At 35.2% G+C, this 23705-nt stretch overlaps 4 protein-coding genes across 4 annotated transcripts; 2 read left to right on the forward strand and 2 right to left on the reverse strand.

Moving 5' to 3' along the window:
* Positions 1–1101: 1101 nt before the first annotated feature.
* On the reverse strand, positions 1102–1814 carry LOC131658238 (uncharacterized). The gene is made up of 2 exons (XM_058927551.1): positions 1586–1814; positions 1102–1472 (listed from the first exon to the last, which is right to left on the reverse strand). Exons 1-2 carry the CDS (start codon positions 1812–1814, stop codon positions 1102–1104), a joined length of 600 nt encoding a protein of 199 aa, XP_058783534.1.
* Positions 1815–3362: 1548 nt separating this feature from the next.
* LOC131655991 (stearoyl-[acyl-carrier-protein] 9-desaturase 6, chloroplastic-like) lies at positions 3363–4744 on the forward strand. The gene is made up of 2 exons (XM_058925780.1): positions 3363–4023; positions 4119–4744. Exons 1-2 carry the CDS (start codon positions 3466–3468, stop codon positions 4662–4664), a joined length of 1104 nt encoding a protein of 367 aa, XP_058781763.1. The 5' UTR covers positions 3363–3465; the 3' UTR covers positions 4665–4744.
* A 1893-nt stretch (positions 4745–6637) lies between these two features.
* Positions 6638–7685, forward strand: LOC131658239 (uncharacterized). Its single transcript, XM_058927553.1, has 3 exons — positions 6638–6850; positions 7115–7247; positions 7378–7685. The coding sequence occupies exons 1-3, from the start codon at positions 6638–6640 to the stop codon at positions 7683–7685; spliced, it is 654 nt and encodes a 217-aa protein (XP_058783536.1).
* Positions 7686–12876: 5191 nt separating this feature from the next.
* Positions 12877–23345, reverse strand: LOC131661720 (flowering time control protein FPA-like). The gene is made up of 4 exons (XM_058931325.1): positions 23113–23345; positions 22565–22912; positions 16474–17687; positions 12877–14297 (listed from the first exon to the last, which is right to left on the reverse strand). The coding sequence occupies exons 1-4, from the start codon at positions 23113–23115 to the stop codon at positions 13052–13054; spliced, it is 2811 nt and encodes a 936-aa protein (XP_058787308.1). The 5' UTR covers positions 23116–23345; the 3' UTR covers positions 12877–13051.
* Between the last annotated feature and the right edge of the window lie 360 nt (positions 23346–23705).

The raw sequence follows: 23705 nt of genomic DNA on the forward strand, positions 1-23705 counted from the left end.
TTGCTTCTTGCATAAATATCACTCAAGTCCTTCAATTTTATTGGAGTTAAGCCGGGAAATGATGAATCTGGAATTGGTGAACTTGGAGAGAATGAAGAACTTGGTGTACATGGGGTTGATTGCTCATTTTCAACTGCTGAGTTTTGTTATAATAAGATTGCAGGATTGTTTTCTCCTTCATTTTGTCTTCGTTCCAATTTCAATAAGCGTTCTCATCAAATACAACATCTCGGCTAATGATCACCTTGTTTGTCTTCAAGTTGTAAAGTCAATAGCCCTTTGACATGGAACTATAGCCAATAAATATACATATTTCACTTGTTTCTTCCAGATTTGTCCTCTTTTGTTTAGGAAAATTAGAATAGCAAACACACCAAAAAAACTTTAAGAAGGTTCATCGATGGTGTTATTCCACTTCAGGCTTCAAATGAAGTCTTTTCCCACACGGCCTTTGTTGGACACTTGTTCATCAAATACACAGCAGTGCTAATGGCCTCGGGCAAAAGGGTTTTAGGCAAACCTTTCTCAAGTAGCATAGACTTCACCATCTCCATCACGGTTTGGTTCTTTCTTTCAGATATACCATTTTGTTGAGGTGTATAACAAACAGTGAGCTGTCTTTCAACACCTTCATTTTCACAAAATTTGTGAAATTCATTTGAGGTGTACTCCTTCCCTCGATAACTTCTCACCATCTTTATAAATTGGTCACTTTGTTTTTCAACTAATGCTTTAAATTTCTTAAAGATTACAAACGCTTCAAATTTTGTCTCATGAAATATACCCAAGTCATGCGGATAAATTCGTCAATAAACAAGATAAAGTACATATTTTTGTCATGAAACAAAGTATTCATAGGGCCACACACATCTGTGTGTACAAGTTCCAACACTTGTATGGATATCCATGCACCTTCCTTTGGAAATGGTTGTCGGTGGTGTTTGCCTAGCACACAACCCTCACATACACCAGATTTTTCTTCGATTTTTGGTAACCCATACACCATCTTCTTTTGATAGAGTAACTTGAGGCTTTCTTAATTCAAATGCCCAAGTCTCCTGTGCCATAAACACGAGTCATTCTCTTCTCTAGCCATCATGCTTACATTTTCTCATAGTTGAAAGATAGTGGAAAACTCTTGTTGCTAGTTATTTTCACAACGGAAACACTTCTTATTTCTGAGTCAATAATTATGCATTCTTTATTCTTAAAGTTTAAAGAATAGTTGTGCTTCAGAAGTTGTCCACTGCTAAGCAAATTTTCATCTAATTTCGGCACATAAAGCGTGTCATGTATGAATTTGTTTCCTTGCTTCATGGTGACTCCAATGCTTCCTTTCCCTTTCACTTCGACATGTTCTCCATTGTCCAATTTAACTTTTGAGCCGAATGAAGAATCAATGTTTATAAATGCTTCCATCTCTCTGGTCATATGGTTGCTATAGCTGCTGTCCAAATACCAAACATCTTTACCTTCTTTATGAAATACTTTTTGACAAGAAAAAAACAAATTTCCTTCATCAGATCCTCCTTCCGTGTTCGAAGCATGTTGCTGATTTGCAAGATGACAATCCTTTTGAAGGTGCCCGAATCTCTTGCAATTGTGGCATTGCGGTTTGCCTTTGTTCCAGCAATCCTTCTCGTCATGAGTGTTACTCTTACAAATTTGGCACCACTTGTTTGATGCTCCATCATGCCACCTACCGCCATATGCGCCTCTTCCTCATGAGTTTCTTCCTCTGCCTCGGCCTCTTCCAAATCTGCCATCTCTAGAAGACTAACCTCTATTTTGTATTGGGGGCTTATTTTCACCATTGTTGGGCTAATGTTGAGTTTAGATTGAAAGGAAATCTCAATGGATTTTTTTTAAAATGTTGTAACATCTTTTGCTCGTAGGATCTCAAAGACCTCATCAACCCTTGAACAGTCATGGTTGATAGATCCTTGGTTTCTTATATCACAGCCACCATTGGGTCAAATCTTGCTGCCAAACTGATCAGATTTTTGTCAACAATTATGCAATCTTCTATCCTATCACCATGTGAATTCATCTGACTCACCAACTCGAAGATTCTGTTGAAGTATTCGTTCAGGATCTCGTTCTCCTTCATCCTTTAATTTTCATAATCTCTCTTAAGAGATTGAAGCTTCATCGTTCGCATCTTTGAGTCTCCTTCAAATTCTTGTTGTAGGATACTCCATGATTCCTTCGATGTTTTAGTTCTCATAATCCTTGGGAAAATGGATAGAGAGACTCCTATCTGAATCATCCTGAGGACTCCAACATCTATAATTTTCTTCTCCTTTTATTCTTCAGGCTGTTGGCTCGATTCGACAGCCTTTTCTTTTGATTCTCCAGCCTTTGTTGGCGCCGGTTCTTCATACCCATTTTTTACATACTCAAGAACATCCAAATATGTAAATAGAGTCTCTATTTTGACAGTCCAAAAATCAAAATTCTCTCCTTCAAACAAAGGAACTTTAACATTGCTATAAATTGTGGAAGAGTTATTTATGGAAGTCATGACTTTTGTTGTTTTTGCTACAACTGCAAGGATCTGCAGGTCTGATACCACTATATTAGTGGTATTCCATAGGTGGTATGTGATAAATTATATTGTTGTAGGATTCTGCAGGAAAAACTATTTTTAGTCACTTTTTGTACTACATTTTTACTGGTGGATAACCATTGAAAAACTCTGATTTTATTGAATTCACAACATACTCATTGCCTTCAACTTTGCATTACAAAGCCCTTATATATAGGCTTGAAGGAAAGTGATAGAGAATACAATAGGTTGGTAATTAAGATGAGGACTCTTTAGTTTTCTCAATCTTAATGATACAACTCTACCATAAATCTAAATAAAGATAATAATTATATTGTGATAGTTACATTTCTCACATAATACCTACTAAAGATAATGGTGGTTACAACACATTAATTTTAACAAACTCTGGTCTCTTGTCTCCGTCTCGCCTTTATGAAAAGATATACCAATACAAAAATTAATTACACTTATATAAACATATTAAAGTGAAATATAACTAAAAAAAGTAGGGGTCAACTTCTCTACCCATCACAAAAGATTGGGTAGTGTACCTTCAACCAATCACAAGATCTCATTTAGTTTTAACATATTTAATTAATTATAAAATAGTACAATTATTTGTTGTTTCCAAGATATTTAAAACTGAATGTAACTTTACCCAACTTTTTGAGTTGGGTAGATAAGAATTCAAAAAAAAAAAAAATTTATGACACTTGCATTATTTATGAAGGTAGATGCACTTCAAATACATCCGGTTTAAATGAAGTCCTAGCACACATTAATTACATTTCATTATAAGAAACAAAAAAAATCTTACAATCAGAGACGAAATTAGTATATAAAAACAGTGGCTTGGTTCACTAGTTTCAACAAATGGTTTTCTCTAATCAATAACAAAGCAATAATAGCAAACCATGTTGATGGCAATGTGCACCCGAGTAGGAGCACCACATTCATGGTCTCCAACACAGTGCCACCTAAATGCTCCATCCAAAACAATCCTAAAAGCCAAAACCACACACTCAATGCCTCCTGAGAAGAAAGAAATTTTCAAGTCATTGGAGAGTTGGGTATCAGAACATGTATTGCCACTGGCCAAACCTGTTGAAGAATGCTGGCAGCCACATGATTTCTTGCCAAACTCAGCATTACCGTCAGATGAGTTTATCGATCAGGTGAACGACTTAAGGGCTCGAACGGCTGGGCTTCCAGACGAATATCTGGCAGTTTTGGTGGGAAACATGATCACTGAGGAAGCATTGCCTACATATCAATCATATTTAAACAACTTGGATGGTGGGGTTGCAGATGAGACTGGTGCAAGCGACAATCCATGGGCTATATGGTCGCGCTCTTGGACTGCTGAGGAGAATAGACATGGAGATTTGCTCAAAACATATCTCTATCTAACTGGTCGGGTTGATATGCAAATGGTCGAAAAAACTATCCAATACTTGATTGGAGCTGGCATGGTGATGTATTTGATTTTTACTTACACACTAGCTAAATCATTTTAGTATATACTTGTGTGTTGAACGTTTAAATAAATTGATTGTTTGTGGTGTAGGATATAGGAACTGAAAACAACCCATATATGGGCTTTGTTTATACATCTTTTCAAGAGCGAGCTACTTTTGTGTCGGACGGTTGTTTGGCTCGACTGACTAAGGAAAGGGGTGATCCAGTTCTTTCATGCATATGTGGCACCATTGCTGCGGATGAAAAGCGCCACGAGATTGCATACGAGAGGATTGTGGAGAAACTTCTGGAAGTAGACCCCACAGAGACGATGATAGCGATATCAAAAATAATGAGTGGTAACATAACAATGCCCGGACACTTGATGTATGATGGACGAGACCAGCAGCTCTTCACCCACTTCTCTGCAGTGGCACAACGCATTGGTGTGTACACGATTAGTGACTACATTGATAACTTGGAATTCTTGATTAGAAAATGGAGATTGGAGAAGATAGAGGGTTTAACGAGCGAGGGAAGACATGCACAAGAGCTCGTGTGTGGGCTTGTGCCCAAGATTAGGAGGCTACAAGAACGTGCTGATGAGCGGGTGCGAAAGATGAGACCCAGGTTTAGTTGGATCTTCAATAAATAGTGTCCATATTGAAGTACACAGAATCTTTAAAAACAAAGTGCAGTGGAAAAGCAATGAATATGTGATCTATAAACTCCTCTTATCCTGTGTTTGGTTATCCTATACTCTTTAGAGTAATTAATAAATAAAATTATTGTAAGAAAACTATGAGGATGTACTATTGTTCAACAATAATATACGTTGAGAGATTGTGTGTATGTGTATGAGTGATGCATAAAATAAATAGAAGACATGATTTTTTATTAAAAAATAGAGGACTGGTTGTTGATGCTAGTGCAAATTAATACATGGTTAGAGAAAGAATACTCATATGACTTTGTTCTTATACATGTAAATAATTAAAGTATATGTGTTAATTCAGTTACATAGAAAAAACTTGTAAACCTTTTTGGTGAAGAAGTTGTTAGCTACTCAAGAAACAAAGATTGTATTTTTCCAGAAAATCTGAATGATATGGTTGACAGTGAACCTCAAACTTATGTTGGTAGTCTCGACATCCGCTGCGAGACAATGAATATTGTAACATATGGTATCAAGCTTGTAAGATGTTGGAGAGTTATATTCAATGGCCAGGGAGAAAGAATGGGAAGATCAAGCTAGCTTGTTGATATGAATGATTGTCACCTCCTAGTTTGTATTTCTATGAAAACTAATGACCTAAACTCCCTATAACAAAACCCTTGGATGCTTGCATATCATTATCTCCTTGTCCAAAGATAGGGAAATATGTTTCTTTAAAGTGTTGGCATCATGAAAATGTGGCGGTTTGGATTATAATACCTAGAATTATTAAATGATACATTTCCTATGCTTATAAACAACCCTAGGAACTATGGAGTGTTTGGACATATAAGTGTTATAGTATCATTGGTATTTCTACTTCTCAATATTATACTCATCTTAAAGTGAAACTTAACCCTGCTACTTGTTGGCATTTAACCATTGTTCATGCTAGTCCTAATACATATTTGAGAAAAAAAAACACATGGCATGAGTTTTGTGCTCTTAGCACTTCCATTTTCGTCCCTTGGTGTTTAGCAAGAGATTTTAGTACAGGAAAAATAAGTGGTGTCTCCATTAGTAATTCTTCATTTGCTTGATTTGCATCATGATCGTCTTACTCTAATATCTTTAATCTCAATTCTTCGGGTTCTCCTTTCACTTTTAATCATGGTAATTTGAAAGAAACACAAGATTGTCTGGTTTGTAACTCTTCTTAGCATCAATTGTTTCCATGTAATAGATGTGTAATCCAGTTTTCTGTAAATGGTTTAGTATGTGGTAAATGATAGTTCACTATGTGGTTAATGATAATTTAATATGTGATTATTGATAGTTCTGCATGTGGTTACTTATGTGGTTATTAATAATCATGCATGTGGTAAATGTTATAGTTATCCATGTGGTTATTTACTAGAAGTTAGATAATTAGTACTATGATCCTATATAAAGGATGTAACACATGTTTGTAAAATTTTGATTCCAATAATACTTCTCTCTCTCAATTGCTCTTTATTCTTCTCTATTTTTCTCATTTGCAAATAACTTATAATTCAACTTATCCAACAAATTGGTGTCTAGATCATCGGTTTGTTCTTCTCCATCCATGACAAACAGGAGTACAACCTCCAATTAGTTCCTAACCAATCTACTAGTTTTCAAGGGAGAAAACTATGATAGATGAAATTGATATTCATATTTCAATATGTGTTTGAAATTGTGAGTGATTGTTTCTTAGAATTAGAGGCAAATGCTACTGAGGCGCATAGAGCACTCATCATGAAATGAGCAAGAAACATGGGAAGGCTTGTTCTTAATCTATCAGTGTGTGGATTCAAATATATTTGAGAAGATCATTGAGCAAGAAACAACCAAAGATGTGTGGGATACTCTCAAGAAGGTATATGGTGAGGATGGAAAATTGAAGAAAGTAAAGCTACAATTGAAGTCGTTGTGAAGAGATGAATCTACAAATGAGTGATGGTGAAGTCATTGTTGAGTTCTTCTCAAAGTTGGTGGTTTTCACAAACCAAATGAAGTCGTGTGGAGAGAAGATCTCTGAAATGCACAAAGTTGAGAAGGCTCTAAGAGATATTCCTGCCAAGTTTGATCACATTGTTATGTCCATTGAGGAGTCCAAATATTTGTCAAAGATGAAACTTGAAGAATTGCAAGCATCTCTTGAAGTGCGTGAGTTAAGGCTCAAATAGAGAAATTCAAATAAGGTATATGAACAAGCTTTGTAGGCCAAATTCTTCAAGAAAATGAAAGAATATTCCTTAAAGAACAACAAATTTAAAGAAAAATGGAAGAAGAAGAAGTGGAATGAAGGTGATGGTGAGCAAGAACTCAAGAAGTCAGGGTGAGACAAGGAAGAATGGTGCAGCTTTGAATTAGAAATTCAAGAAGAATTTTGAGATGAATGAGGTTCAATTCTATTGCTATCATAGGTTTTGTCATTATGCTCGAGATTGCTACTTCAACAAATTCTAAATGGAGGTGACAAAGGTGTGACTCAGTTTGTACATGCTGGTGGTAGAAGAGGTCATTTTGATGGCTACATCACATTTGGCACAAGAGAAAGTAAATTTGTGGTACCTTGATATAGGTTGCAGTAATCACATGACATGTAACAAAAATGGGTTTATTAAACTTGATGAATCAATAAAGAGATCCATCAGATTTGCTGATAATAGCATTGTTACATCTTAAGGAATGGCAAACATTCTATTGAAGAAAAAGAATGGAGAAGAAGAAATCATTTGTGATGTCTTGTATTCTATGGAAAGCAACTTGTTCATTTTGGGTCAATTTCTTGATAAAGACTATAAAATAAGGTTAGAAGAAATGGAGCTCAAGGTGTTTGATGAAATGTCTGAGCTAATTTGGAAGGCATCTTTATCAACCAACAAGACATTCAAGATCATGATGCAACATGTTAGACCATCAGTGTCTTGCATCAACCATAGTAAGAGATCAAAATTGGATTTGGCATCAAAGATTTGTCCATCTCAGTTTTAGGAGTCTCGGCTTGATGCACGTAAAGAAGATGGTGCATCGTCTTCCCGAGATTATAATGCCAAAGAATTTGTGTAAAGGACTCTTGCATTGCCAAGTCGGCTAAAAGGTCACTCAAATAGGACTAGCCAATGAAGTCACAACTGTACTTGGAGATAGTGCACTCAGATATGTGTGTTCCCTTTTAAGTGAAGTTACTATGAGGTAATTGCTACTTCTTAACCTTCATCGACAAATTCACTATATATATATATATGTGTGTGGGGGGGGGGGGGGCGTGTGGATTTATATGTTGGATAAGAAAAGTGTGGTATTCACTAATTTTAAGAGCGTGTTGCTAGTTGAGAAGCAGGTTGAATATGCAATCAAGAGGTTGAAAATAGATGGTGGTGGTGAGTACACCTCAACTAAATTTTCTTAGTTTTGTTAAAACTAATGGATTGAGAATGAAGGTATAGCACCATACACTTCTCAGAAAAATGGCATTGCTGAGAAAAAGAACAGAAGTATCTTGGACATGGCAAGAAGCATGCTCAAGGCATAGCAAATGCCAAATCATTTTTTGGATGAATCCATTTCAATTTCTATGCACATCATCAATAGATGTGCAACAAAGAAGTTAAATAACAAAACACCCCATGAAGCTTGGTCATATTTGAAACAAAGTGTTTGTCACTTATACATTTTTGGCTCATTGTGTTTTAGGCAAGTCCCTAAACAACTTAGAAGAAAATTGGATTATGGAAACCAAGTTATGGTTCTAGTTAGATATCATTCAATAGGTTCTTACGAGTTGTTCTCACCAATTGAGTAAATATTGGTGATTAGTAGAGATGTGGAGTTTGATGAAAGAAAAAATTGGAATTGGCTGAAAATTCAAAAAAAAATATAATGCAAGAAGGTGAAGATTCAAGCCACGTCATAACTACCATTCATGATGATGACCAAGAAATAAAAACTGAGCCTACATGGTGCTCCTTTTGGATTGGATGCATTAGGAAAACAACATGGAGTTTGTTCAAGTTGTTTTTGGTGCAAAAGAGACACATGTGGAACACGATGTTCTAACATGTGTGTTACAACATCTAGACTCTGCCAACAGACATATGTTATTGCAGTTTTGGTTCTGAATTATTCTATCCAAGATGGATATACTGGTACAACATGTGGAACACGATGTTCCAGCATGTTTGCAGTGCAACATCTGACCCTGGTCAGCAGGCTATGATGGATGTTGTTTGGTACGAAATTTATGATTGGGACTCAATCAGAGTTGTTGTAGATTAATTAGCAATGTTTGTGTGGTTTTTTTGACAAATGTAAAGATCAAATCAAATTTAAATGGAGATTTAAATTTGAATTTGAAATATAACAAATCATATCTTTTTAATGGAGACTTTTATGGAGCAAATCAAATCCCACAAATTCAGTTATTATTCTGGACGAAATTAATTCAGATATCCAAGGAGAAAAAGCCCAGAAGACATTTCTATATAAGGAGACTCTATTTCTCATAGGTGTGAGTTTTTGCACAAGGATTGGGTTCTTTGTGCTAGGATTTGTGAGTTTTTTATTCTTGTATTCTACGCTAATTCCATCATAAGGATTAGTGTAGAATCTTCGTTGTACATCGCATTATGTTTCAGTAACTTGGCATAGTTGTTGGTTTGTCTTAGTTGAGTTGTAAATTCAACAATCATCATGTTATGATTAAGTTGATCACTAGGAGTTAGTGATTGAGAGAAAGTGAGAGGGGTTCTCATATTTAGGGGGAGTCCTAAATAGAAAGTCACTTTGATTAGGAAGAGGAATTGAACATCATGGGTTTGATGTTCCTATAAGACTAATTGTACTAATTTGAAGTAGTGAATTTCCTTTTTTGGGTAAAGTACCCTCCAAACATAGGTGTGATATCAACATCGTCTCGAACATATGTCCCCTCATGAATATAATTTCACCACACAACCTCAAGAAGTGAGGATATCAACTAGAACTAGAATTCAATCAGATAGATTGAATGATTATGGGAGATTTCGTGATCAAGCCCTACGAGATGAAAATTGGCAAGGTGCAAAGATTGAAGAGCTCAAAGCCATTAAAAATAATCAAACACGGGAAGTGTTCAAGTAGTCAGACAAGAAGAAAAAAGATGTAAGGTGGGTTTACAAGCTGGAGTTGAAACCAAATGGTGAAATTGTCAAGTATAAAGCAAGGTTAGTGAAAAAAAGGTTTTCTTCAAAATCCTAGAAGTGATTTTAATGAATTCTATGCACCATTTGATATACTTGAAACCATGAGATAGGTTATGGCCGTAGCAACTTACAAAGGTTGGAACATGCACCAACTTGATGTGAAGTATACACTTTTTAATATGCCTCTAGATGAAGGACATAGATCCACAACATGAGCGGCACAGTAAACAATAGGAGAGAAATGGAACATAAAAAAGGTTGGAGATACAGAGCTAAAGCTACAATGAAAATCACTTAAAATGCTAGAGACCAAATGAGTTATAAAATCTGAAAAGGAAACAAGCAGACATAGCAAGTTGTCACTAGAATTCAGGGAAGGATGATCAGAGTTGGCAAGAAAAAAAAAGGACAGTTTGCGCAAAAGGTGAAACATAACATGAGAAGAGAAATTATCCTAATATAAAGGAACAAGGTAGACAAATTAACGGCCTTGAACGAAGGAATGTAAGCAAACAAAAATCTAGGGACAAATTCACCTTAACATCACAATAGAACTCAATTGCATTTTAGTGCCCTAAAGCGCAGGGTCACATCATATCCTATGGATCTATGGCCACATGGAAAAACGATCCTCCAAATTGTTTGAGAGGCAAGAGTTGCATTTAATGCACATATTACCAAGGTCACCTGCTCCCACTCTCTAAGCATTTTACTTCTACAAAATAGGAGTCTGTCACGAGGACCGTGGTCGAGGGGAACAACGGCCTAGTATTCTAAATAGTATTTCCATTTGTGTGCAATGATAGACCTTGGTGACAATTGTTCTGGACCGACCACATGCCCAAGGACAGTAAAGTCCAATCATGATGAGGCCTAGTCTAAAAATATGTGTGTCATGACATTTAGGACTTAGGGTACTCGTGACCATGAGACTCACACCTAATTTTCGCCCTTGGATGATCTCTCACTGTCATATATATAATCATACGGCCCTGCCTAAGGTGTCATATCACATAGGGACGACTTTAAGTGTTCACACTATATAAAGTCTCACACGCGCCATTTCAGGTATTCATGCATTCACACACTCAAACTACTTTATCACTCATACATTGACTTGGACATTGGAGTGTTAAGTTTGTCGGTTTACTTCCCACTTCACGTACCAAAAACTCACCCTACCGCATTATATCTTTGTTTCATCCAATATTTATCTATTTCTAGTTTCTATAGGGAACCAATCACCAGTAACAATAAGTTATATATAAAAAGTTTACAACACAGACGCAATCATAATAGTTATGTATTAAAATTATGAAATCATGTCTAAATATTTCTTTTGTTAGTTAGTTTGATCCTTGAGTTAGTTAATTTGTGCGCGGTTAATTTTGGTTTGCGGTTTATATTTTGCAAATCGAACCAAACTATATTATGTTAATATATTTGATATTGTATTTGATACATTTTTAGAAATGACTCCGATCCTAAACCTAAATGAGGGACTTTTTGATATTGAATATGATTAGTATATGTGCTTGAAAATGAAATAATATATTTTTAAATCTTACTCATTTCTTTTAAATCTTTTCATTTGTTTTCAAATATTAACCTCTTCAATTTGGATAGGTAAGGAGTTCTAATGGAGAATAATTGGATATGAAGATTTTAATGGAAGAGTTTGATGTTGTTATGATTGAGTTTTCAAGTAGTAGGCGTGCTTTCTTGTAGTTTTGGGAAAAAGTGTTGTATTTTTAAGGTTTAATATAGGATTGAAGTGTTTCTCGGTTGTCTCATGTGGGGTAACTTAGTTTTAGTTTAGGTTATTTATACTTTGTAATACACATTGTTATTTTATTATTTGAGTTCTTTTATTATTTTGTGTTAAAATTTTATTATAATTTGTACTTATTGACATTGTTATTCGTTATTGGTAATGTATGAATGATTAAACCCAAAGTCATGTTGTCTCCTATACGTGTATATATGATTAAATAAAAATCTACAGAAACGAAACGAACCGTACTTTTTTTCTTGTAATTCGATTGACTTTTATCGTCAAAAATACTCAAAACCAGACCGCGAATTCTTCTAATTTAACGTATACATATATTTTTCATTATATACTAGACCAAAATTCAAGTACAAATGCTCTCATAATTTTACCAAAAGATAGTGCTTTAATCGAAAGCAAAAATTAACTTTGGACCCATTAAAAACCATCATTGACATTAAAAGTAAAAGTCTAATTTGGCATAACAAATTTGACAATGGCATTTACACATGAGTTTGTATAGTTTTATTTATAGAAACTAATCTTTAGTCTCTAACATCAAGTCGGTATCAAATTATTATCAAGACGTTATTAAATATTTTATGTTCTATTATAATCATGTCCTCCTTTTTTATTTTTATTTTCTCCTCTCTTTTTCTCTAAGAATTTATATTGTTGACACTATTCATTTTAGATGGTCTATACTGTAACATTTTTATTTAAAAATATGATTTTTCAAAAAAATCATGTTATTATCTATTTGATAAAAGTATTATGACCTTGAGTAAAAAAAAAAAAACTAAAAGTACCAAAATGTTAACGTGTAGAAATATTTTCTAAAAATGACATTGGTCTAGTAATATTTTCAATTCTTTAAAATTTTAATACTCTATTTTATTCAACTTAAATTATTACTTTTAGAATTATGACAGTAATATTTTCTCTTCAAAAATACCATAAAATAAATTTTGGTCTAGTAGTGTGATATCACATGTTGAAAGATATACAATATAATATGCTGCTGCATCCAAGGAGTGTTGACACTTGACACAAATGTAATTATGTCATTTGTTATTAAGTACAAAAAATATTAACATAAGAAAACCTATTGAAAAATCAAACCAACCCAAAATATTACGTCTAGAGAGAACTTTTGAAAAGACACAGGTGCATCCAGTTATGGTGAATGACAATCACTAGTATATAACATGGCAAAATGACACACGTAATATGGAACAATAACTGATTGTGAAAAACCAAAGAACTACATCATTTCTACAAGAAATCCCATTGGTTATAAACCACTGCATTAATAAACCTAAACATCTTAATGACAACAATTTATCCTTGTTTTTCAAGTCAAGACATCAAACCAGGAAAGCAACTACTGATATCCCCGGCATTTCTCAATTCCCTTTTTCTTGATGGATTTGCTGAAGTAGAGTAGCAGCCAGCTTTAGTGTTGCTTGTAAACGTCTCTGTGGATCTGCGTCTCCGTCTTCCTGCAACCCATGATCTGCCAACTGCTGATTTCCATTAACTTCTCTTGGTAATTCTCTTTGAGCCTGTGAGAACTGTGGCGCATTTGGCATCATTTGCTGTTGTTGTTGTTGTTGCTGCTGTTGCTTTTGCAACTGTAGACCGTGATGACCAAACTGAGATGTCGAGAACTCAGAGTTCGCTAGGTTATTTTCTGCAGCATATGATGGTCTGGATGAGGCTTCAGACTCATTAAATCTGTTCTGTCTGGGATCACTTACTGCAGATGTGCTCATAGAGCTTCCCAAATGCCTCTGCTGCTCAAGAAGAGTTGCAGCTAGTTGTGCCAGTTGTTCTGGTTGCAGGGATCCCACAGGGGTTGAAGGATCGAAATTTCTCATTTCCTGATGCGATGAAATGCTGTTACCACCAAATGGAATACCAGAATTTCCACTGGTATGTTGAGTTGTATTTACATTCATGATGGGGTGACGCTCCTCGGCAATAGGTTCAACAGCACCGCTGAATGGATTTGAAGGTAAAGCTCTGTTAGAGTTGAAATTATGCGGATTGGGAGGAGGCCAGTTTGGTCCCGATGGCCGTGGCTGGATGGATGGATAGTCATGATTTCTTCCATCATAGGACTCAGACATGCCAGCTTCAGAATAGGCTGAATTTGATACTAATGGAGCTGCTGGAAATTTGTTTCCAAGAAATGAAAGGTTGCTTCTGATTCCAGAATTACCCAATTCTGAAATAGATGGTGGGTTTGTAGGCATGCATGCGGATGGAAAAGATGAATTTGGATACATGTTCTCATTATAAGACGAGAGGTTTTCGTTTTTCATTTCTCTTTCAATGTGCATAGAACCTTGGTTTAAACCAGGATATTCCAACCTAAGAATAACACCAGATATACTCAATTTACCAGGTACCTTTAACACTTTCTCTGAGAACTCTGATGGAGGTACGAGAAATAAGGTAGTCTTGTCATCCACTTTGGAAACAGCAGCTCGCTGCTTTTCCTCCAGATAATGCATAAACTCATTGTAGAATTCAATGTCAGCATCACTTCCTGGCACAAAGAAAACAACCCAAACACCAACTGCTTGATAGTAATGTTTCGAAAGCATGTCTAGACTAGTTCTTGCAGTGCAGTCCAAGAATTCAGGTCTGAAATAAATGTATTGATTGACATTAAAACCCAACATAAAACAATTGATGGGAAAATATAGTCAGTAAACTTGTATGGCATTGTTTTGTAGTTGCATGATTGTGATGTTAATGAATGCATTGCATAGTAGTGCCTGAGTTTTCAATCAGAATTTCTTCCTTATCACCATTTTATGGGACAGTTGATTCTTCTGGCTTCTTTGTGGCAATCACAAAATGGACTTATTTAAGAGTGTTTTCTATTGTGACTAAAGGGATTGGAGAGATTCATTAGACAATGTATGTGTCATTTTCTCTTCGTCGGTTACTGCACGAGGATTTTGTATCCCCTTGTTCTGCTCTTTGCTATCATCTAATGAATTCTTTTATCAATTGATCATATTTTAGTTTGAACATTAACAAGATACTGCATATGAATGTTTATTTTGGTAAAAGACTTGCATAAATATGAAGTATAAACAAAGAGTCTAAAGCCACATGTGCCTGGTCAAACGAATTTTTCTTTTTTCTTTTTTTTTTTAAATGTTTATTAAATAGTCCAACTTTTTGTTAGATATTTCAGTGACTAAATTAATTCATTTCTATACATTATTCCATATCTCTTGATAGAGAAATAATATAAAAACTGTCCGGGTGTCTTCACCTAACAACTTAAGTGTTGGAATAGTTCATGACACAGTATTAAAACCGTATCTTTAGACTCCTGTCTTTGCAGTCTCCAATAAAAATATTAAATTTCAGCACAACACAAGGTGTTACCTAAAGGACTCTTGCACGAGAGGAGATGTTAGAGATATGATATAAAAAGCATTAGTGTGTAATCCACTAAAAGCTTAAACTTTTGGGTTTGTTAGCTCAAGACACCTCTAAAATCTTGAGTTTCTCTCCTTCAAATAAAATTAGTAAAATTTGGATTTGGCTTGGCTATTTTCTTTAGAGTAATATTGGCACATCTTCTGGGGAGTTTATTTGTAGTAAGCCTCAAACTCCCAATTGAAACCAGCCATTCTTGTAGCAATAATTTATTCTATCTGGTTTATGGTTCTGTAGGAACAATAATCACTTTAATGGCAGGTCTTTTATGCCCCATCAATTATCAGTTGTGATCTTTATTGTATTCTTAAGTAATGCATTACAGTAGTCTTGGTATATTGTTATACTGAGTTGTAAAGTATGTCTGTTCAGTTTTTCAGCTAATGCAAATCCGGTTCACATTTTTTTCTGGGATTTTCACTCAGTTCTAGATGTCTTTCAGATTCTAACACAATACATGAAGAGCCAATAGTTTAGGCTAAACCTGCAGAACTCAATATGTAAAAACACACGCAGTCTGAGACAACAGCGCTATCAGTATGTTACCATTTGTCAATCCATGGGAAGAAAAGACTCGCCTAAAATGACCTAAGACCACATGATAAGGATAACTTAATAACCTAAGCTTAAAATATGAGGACACCTCTGTAGTTTCACCCCTTTTCATATAGCTCACTCAATACTAATAGTCAATCTTTTTGCGTCACTAAAACCCTTAACTCTTTGGTTAACTTTAATACCAATTACGGCTTATTTTACACACAATCCATCCTCTAGTAATTTAACTATCTCTTAATTCACTACCCGAAGTTACTCCCGTTTACACATTAACCCTATAAGAATTAAACTTAAGGGGGTCATGTCAAGAAAATGTTAAACTGCCGAAGTTAACTGAAGTTGAGAGGGTATTTAGTTTTGAGAAATCACTTTCTATTTTCAATAACAATTACAGAACTATTGCTTTGTGTTATCTTTATTTCCTATTTTCAACATTTTGTATGTGAAATGATGAAAATTATAAAATGTTATATTTCTGCCACTTACACATATATCTTTGAAGACTTGAATAAGAGTGAAAGTGCCATATTTGTAAAAGCAGAAAATTAAAACAAAAAAGTCTTCAAACCAAAACAAACCCTAACGTTTTCAACTTAAACTAAGGTTGAGGTGGTTAAGTGAGACAAAAAAAAATGGTTATTTCACAAAGATTATACTACATAGTGGGTGAAATCTAATATAGATTACCTACAAAGCACCTTAAAACCAATGAGGCACTGTTTCAACTAAAAAAATACCTTGCAAAGCTTATATAAGACATTCTCATCAAGAAAAATGAATTTTAAAAGGAAAATGTTATACTTACAATGCGATATCAAGGACTTTCCCTACAGGAAAGCAGCGGGCACGACAAATAGGGGTCCCACCTTTAGCAATGGTTCCTTCCCATTTCCACTCAGATGAAGATGAATTATCAGGTTCAGGTGTAAATCTTTTTTTCTCAATAAAATTTGATTGGAGAGCACCAGGACCCATTTGGAAATTATCATAAGGTTTCCAGCCATCATGTCTATCCATGCGAACCAGAGGCGAACTTGGTGGGTGATTAAATGTTTGTCCATAATTGAAGTTTCCAGCATCAAAGCTTTTGTCAAAAGCTTCGCGATGAGGAAAATCAGGTAATGGTCTAGGGAAAACATGTTTTTGTCTTTCTAGTTCAGAAAAAGCATACTCTGGAAGCTCTCTGTCAGAAGGAGAAGAACCACTCTTTAGCTTTTTAGCCACATGAAGATAAGGTGCATCTTCAGACAAGCCATGCGGATCTTCAAAAAATGGACCTCTTTGAGGATAATTCTGTGGAAAATCACCCTGAAGAAAGTGTCTTTCTCTTGATGGACTATTTTTATGTTCATAGAATTCTTGTGATACTCCTAGTGGAGCGCCCTTCTCTCCAACTTTCCTTGGCTCATATGCGTGAGCTCCACCAGCCCATGAAGAACCCCTGTTGTTAAAATCAGAATCTCGAGAATCCCAATTCCCTATCATATTCGGAGAACTAATGTTCTGCTCCCCACCAAAGCTCCAATCCTGCCTAAAGTTCTCAGAAGATCCACCACGGCCACTTGACTTGTATGATGGGGATCGAGGGCCATTAAATGAGCTCTTCCCACTGCTTGATGAACCTGATTCACTCTTGGCAAAACAAATATGTACGCGGGGATTCCCAAATAATTTTCCCTTCAGAGCATCTATTGCTCTGCATGCTGAAGTCTGATTTCTATAGCGAACAAACGCATAACTACGACCTGGAAATGTTGAAATCTTCACAATCTCACCAAATGGAGAAAAAGCCCTATCCAAAATTGATTCATCCACCTTTAACTGAGCTGGGAACCCAATCCACAAAACCTCACTGGGCTCTGGATTTTTATCACTCAATTTGGATTTGTCAGAATAATGTGGTTCAGGGCTACCATGACGTCCTCTAAACTCTCGTTGGGGGAAAGGAGACCCCCTTATCGCTGGTCTGCGTTCATCACGAGAATAATCTTCATCACGTGTTACTGCCGAGGGCTTGTCCTGGGATTAACAATATAAACTAAATGTGAATTGGTGTACATCTACAGAATTCAAATTTTAGTAATTTTAAAGAAATAATAATCCATAATCACGCTTAGATCGCAATATGACAATTATGGAGAAGTGCTTACACCAATTAACCAACATCCAACACTTTAGAGCACTAACAGATGACTAACAAACACTTTTTTGGCATGACATACAAGTACAAAGAAAATTTTGCTTCTAATGGTAGGATGAGATGCTAAACCCATAGAAGTGGAACAGTTTATAAAGTTGCACAGTCAAAACCTGAGTAGATAGATATCCAACACAAAGACAGAATGAATTTCACACAATAAGAAAGTTACTAATTGAATCATTCTAAGGTCATCAAAATACAAGTACAGCTTGAAGTTACCCCAAAAAGGGTGGAATCAGCTTCATAGATAAAACAATACTTTAGGCTCTTACAAAAACTAATGTATTGTTGACCTTATATACAAAATTAAAGATTCACATAAGTTAACCAAATGATTAGGATTGAGTGAGTAATGAGCTTCATTTAAGGACAAATCATTCAGAAAACCTTAGTTTGGATCCTAGCTGAAACAATCCTTGGTCAGGCTTTACTTACCTCCTGGCCGGACTCAGAATTACTAGGACCCCCTTCCCCTTGGACCCGAAACAGCGGAGAAAATATACATACTATAGTAGTGGGTTTCTCAAATGCTGATCTGGCTAGATCCCCTCTAGTTAGCTAGAGAAGTAAGATGCAAGATTGATATTGCTCAATCAAGTTCCAAATCAGGATATAATACCATGGTCCAAGCTACAAGTGAATTGGTGGGGATATATCATCTTGTTGATGAGATTGGATTCAAGAGGAAAATGCATATGAAAATTGAAGGCCATGCAAATTAACATTAAGCTGCAAGCTTGAAACTAAAGTGAATTGGCAACAATTGAGCTTCAACAAATATGTAGCTCAAAAATTGTAATTGTTTCATTGTGTATTTACAAACACTAATGAAGTCTTTGAGCTTTGCTTCATGTAATAAAGGAAAGCTAACTACTGATTCAAATCCACAGTGAGTTCATCTTTCTAAAGGTTGATTCTTTTTTGTCTTTGGTTATGTATAAGATGAACTATAGATCTCAGTTCAGGTTTGACTAGTAACAACTGCAGTCATTTTTTTCCTAGATATTTCTATTTTCAGAAAAGCTGAGTTGTTGAGAATTTATCAGCTTTTCTGGTGTCTCATCCCCCTTATGGATGAGGGAGTTTGAACGCCTAATTCTTCCGCAGTGCACTCTAGTCAGTTCATTCACTTTTCTACTCATTCATAAAGCAGGAACATATTCTTTCTAGATAAAGAATTGCTATAGATGCATAGACGATGACACATATTTTCCCACCTGTATCCAAAGTTCATAATTTCTTTGGTGCAATAATCAACAGGTCGTTATAAAATAAAAGTGCATATTGATAACTCTAATGGTTCAAGAACAATAACCATTCCATATTCCATAATCACTTTCAAGTGGAAAAAGAAGCAAGTTGACCCTGTAGATTAAATGCAAGAATTTGAGCTTTGGCTAGAAACAGAAAATATAAGCAAAAACTAGATATGACTCACTATTTCTATTGATTCTTACCGAAGAACCTTCCGCAGACATTCTAGACATTTCTTTACTTTCAAAAGTAAGTCTTAATAGTTGCTAGACTTCTAGACTCATGAGAAATGAAAACAAAGAGAGAATTGAGAGAGAGAATCTAAACTGAATTCTGTTACTAACCAATCTGAATAGGATAGTTTACAACAGAGTATTAAAGAATTGGGATCATAAAAATCTAATAACAGATTTATAACAGAATCAGTAAGGAGGATATATGAAGAGTTGACTAAAGTCGATCTTCCTAAACAAAATAATGGTATACCTAACAGCATATTCCTAATAATAGTGATGCAGGTATTTCTCCATAACAAGCACAAATGTCAACGGTTTGTTTCACGTTAAGAGGCCTCATAAATCCATAGCTCTACCAAGTATGTGCTTATGTTTTGTCTAGCTCCAAGACTAACAGATACTTAAATTTATATGCAACACTAACAACATTCATTTGGGTTAAGCTTTGTCTTTTGGTGAATACAGAACTTTGTCTTTAAGAGCAGTTTCCTCAGTGAATTTGTTATGCTTGGAAGGAAAGATCAAAGATCTATGGGAAAAGTGCTATATTTTTTGCTTCTCTTTCATGTCTGTGGTATTTATGAGGTATCTTTTGTTTGCCATTCTGTATTTTCCTTCATTTATGTTGTGATTTCTCTGTCAACAACAATAACTCACTTTCCTCTTTTGAAATCCTTCATATAAAAATCAATAAACATCAGCAATAAGGAAAATCCAGTCTATAGCTTCATCCCCAACAGATGCAAGTGAATTCCCATATGCAGCTATATGCATTGCATTGCAAAAAGATTTACGTCTAGGCGTGGGAAATTGTGACTAGATATGGGATGGGAAACAAGAATCGGGTACTCGCTCGGGTAATCACATGTCATAATCCATACTCCAAATAGATATGAATGTTAGGTTGTAGGTCATGCAAATCAAAATTCACATCCATAATTATATTCGTCTTGGATATTGAGCTATGTTGACTGAGATTCAAACACGAGAACAGTGAACTGATATTACCACATCCTGCTGAATTTTTGGGCTTATTGACAGGTAAGCAGTTTTCTTGATTAAATGTGAGGATTTCTCATTAAAATGTGATTCTCGATTTCTAAGCTTAATGAGTGAAGTTACTATTTGAAATTGATCTATGTTAATGTTACAACTTAGTTTGAAATTGATTTGCTGTCGTCGGATTGCCAATTTGTTTTCATGTAGTGGGTATGTGCTGTTTTGCTTAGTTTTGGCCTGTTTTTTTTTTCCATAATCTTAAGTAACAAAGTCTCTGATTTTTTATTTTTGTAACATTTTATGCTAAAGCTCAGTTGTCATGTATTACTAATGAATTATTTTGCTTATCAAGCAAAATTATGCATTACAGAATTTACATCTATAATTAGCTTTCTTGAATTTTACCAAACTTAAGTACTATATAAATCATTGCTATCAAGAACTTGGAAATATATGCAAGAATTGAAATTTGAAGGTGGAACTCCAGTCCCATATACTATAAACCAACACATGCAATGTAAGTAGCAAAGCAAGCAGTAGCAATCATCTGAAGCATAACATTTCAAAAATTTCACAAACGCCGCCAAGTTATTATTAGGCTTTTGTTTTTTTATACTAAGCAATCTAGGTTACATTTTGGTGCATGTGGCTGAAACGAATCTGCAATACGGCAATGAAGGTTTTTTTGGCACAGCTGCAGATTTCTTTAAGATTAGGTATTCGGTTTCCTTTTGATTTGAATCACAACACCTTAATAGTTAATCCTGGTGTTGACTGGTGGCCATTGAAATGAGGAACATTTATTGTGAGACATTATATAATGAGTTATTGAATGCTTGGTGTTAGAAAATGTCCTGATTTGTTCATAGTTCTCCAGTTATTAATTCCAAGCTGTTGGCATGAAAAATACAACCAATTATAGATAACATGAGCCAAACAAACTGTCTTTTCTTTTGTTTATTCTACTGGTTGAAACATTGATTCTTACTTGGTAGAACAATGTGCTGATAGATAGGGTTACTTTACTGATACTATAAAGCTGATGAACATCCTTTTAATTTAAGTTTACTCATACTACACAGCTGATGAATCTTCAGTTTAATTTAAGTTTTTTTTAATTTTCCTACAGTTGCAATCTCTCTTTAATTTGCCTTGCCTGTTAGTGAATTCGTTTTTTTATTGTTTGGTAAAATATTTTTATTGTCTTTTACAGTCTTAAACTATGCACTACTCTGAGAAATGAAAGAAAAAAAACATGCATAACTGAAGCTATCAATTTCATAGCATATATGTAGGTCACAATGAAGAGAGAATACAGATATTATGGTAAAAGGTTTAATTGAATCCCTAACTTCAGTTTTTCTAATATTTAAGCTCCAAATTTAGTCACTAGCCTTCTCTTGAAGTTTAGGTTGAGGTGTGACTTGAGTTAACAGGAGCAGTATACTACCTGTTTTCTAAGAGTTTTTTATACCTATACCTATTTTTTTAAGAGTTTTTTATACCTATGATGTCAAACTCATTGAGTGCGGAATTTCATCAAATTTGATAATATACCAAGAAGAACCAAGAAGAAGACATGGAAAATCTCTTGCCCTGAGATTTTGCAATGTGGAAATCCAATTCAGAACTTGCAAAAAAAATTGAAGAGCTGAGTAATGCTGCTTGAATCCATTTGCCAATAGTGTGAAGTATGTGTAGCATGGCTTGGAGTGAAATGTTTAAAAAAAAACTTTCTGTGGTGCTTTATGTGACTGTAAATGTAATGTGCATGTTGTGGAGTAACTTAATGTAATGTGCATGTTGTGGAGTGTAACTTTGCGGGTGTTTGGTAAAGCTTTTGAAAGCCAATTTACGCACGTCTGGACCGAAGCAGGAAATGTTAGCTTCTGAATTTGTACGTTAATATGGCATTGGAACGCGGTATTGTGGGAGTAAATGCCATACCAAACAGACGCTTAATGTAATGTGCAAGTTGTGGAGTAACTTAATTTAATGCACTGAACTTTATCAATTGCCATAAATGGAAAACAATGGCCAGTGTAAAGTAATCCTAAATTTAGTTGTTGCAAGTTTTGCTGATTTATATCTAACATAATAGCATGACCTTGATTAAATAAATTGAATTGAACCGAGCTGAACATCTGGGGTATATACATATAATCAGCTGAAAAAGTAACAAGCAGTATAAGATGGGCAACACTGACCGCCTTTGCAAACTCGATTCTAAGCGGGTTGCCAGCAAGAGGAAAACCCTGCAGCGATCTCATGGCATCAATGGCATCTTCATCCACTTCGAAATTGATGAAAGCATAGCTTCTCCCGGGCTGAAACGCAACTTTTTCCAGCGGTCCAAACCGTATGAAAGGATGAGCAAGTTCATCTTCTACAATATTGTGAGGTAGATTCCCAACCCAAAGGTGCCTGGAAGGAGGATTACCACCACTATTACTGCTGCTACCACCGCGCCCCGAACCACCATTCCCCTTATTGTCTTCATATCTTGAAGGATAGTCCCTCCTAGACCGATCCCGATCCCTTCCACCTCGATTTGACTATTGCCAATCACAACACAAATAACAACAAAACACAGTAAATTATCCATCTTTTTCCCAATATCCTCACATAAAATTAAACCTAAACATGAAATTACAAGCTAAACTAATGAACCATAGTGAAAACAGAGAAACTCTAATAGAGTGATGAGTGAGTAAATCCGAAAGTGTAGCAATTGAAGAAGTGGGATAAAACTGACCATAGTGGATTGAAGAAAGAGCGAATTGAGAATTTAGGGTTTGCTGGCACAATTTGTGGATCGAGGAAAGAGCGAGTGACGATTTATATTCCTCAATCGGTGTCGCCGAAGGAACAATTTACTGATTAGGGTTTTTTGTTGATTGGTGATGTAATGGTAATAAGGCTGGCTGTAACTGCAAGAACAAGCGGATATGCTGCTGCGCTTTCTCTTGTTGAAGAAAAAATAAAAAATATTAGAACCAATGTAATCTATCTATAATATAAGAAAATTAATGGTTGTGGAAAAGTCCAAAATACCCTTATTTGATTTTTTGCCACCACATTAAAATTGTGGTTTTTTTGTCTTTGTACCATAAAGTTCTTAAGTTTATTATTAAAATAATACAACTCTTATATCTTATCAAACTTATCAAATCTCTCTCTATTCTCTATTTTTTTTTCTCTTTCATCACTTTCTCACTTCTATCTTCCAAAAAAAAATCTATCAATCTATCTATAATTTAAGAAAAGTTATGGTTGTGGAAAAGTCCAAGATACCCCTATTTTATTTTTTGCCACCAGATTAAAATTGTGGTTTTTTGGTCTTAGTAC

This window comes from Vicia villosa, linkage group LG3, assembly GCF_029867415.1.
Source record: "Vicia villosa cultivar HV-30 ecotype Madison, WI linkage group LG3, Vvil1.0, whole genome shotgun sequence".
NCBI classification, from domain to species: domain Eukaryota; kingdom Viridiplantae; phylum Streptophyta; class Magnoliopsida; order Fabales; family Fabaceae; genus Vicia; species Vicia villosa.

Coding starts and splice junctions, on each gene's coding strand:
- LOC131658239 (XM_058927553.1), top strand. CDS start 6,638: ATGAGTGATGGTGAAGTCATTGTTGAGTTCTTCTCAAAGTTGGTGGTT. Junction 6,851..7,114: donor AATTGCAAGCATCTCTTGAA/GTGCGTGAGTTA, acceptor TTGCTATCATAG/GTTTTGTCATTATGCTCGAG. Junction 7,248..7,377: donor CACATTTGGCACAAGAGAAA/GTAAATTTGTGG, acceptor TTACATCTTAAG/GAATGGCAAACATTCTATTG.
- LOC131658238 (XM_058927551.1), bottom strand. CDS start 1,814: ATGGTGAAAATAAGCCCCCAATACAAAATAGAGGTTAGTCTTCTAGAG. Junction 1,473..1,585: donor CACAATTGCAAGAGATTCGG/GCACCTTCAAAA, acceptor TTCATAAAGAAG/GTAAAGATGTTTGGTATTTG.
- LOC131661720 (XM_058931325.1), bottom strand. Junction 17,688..22,564: donor GAATCGAGTTTGCAAAGGCG/GTCAGTGTTGCC, acceptor TGTTAATCCCAG/GACAAGCCCTCGGCAGTAAC. Junction 14,298..16,473: donor AAAGTCCTTGATATCGCATT/GTAAGTATAACA, acceptor CATTTATTTCAG/ACCTGAATTCTTGGACTGCA.
- LOC131655991 (XM_058925780.1), top strand. CDS start 3,466: ATGTTGATGGCAATGTGCACCCGAGTAGGAGCACCACATTCATGGTCT. Junction 4,024..4,118: donor ACTTGATTGGAGCTGGCATG/GTGATGTATTTG, acceptor TTTGTGGTGTAG/GATATAGGAACTGAAAACAA.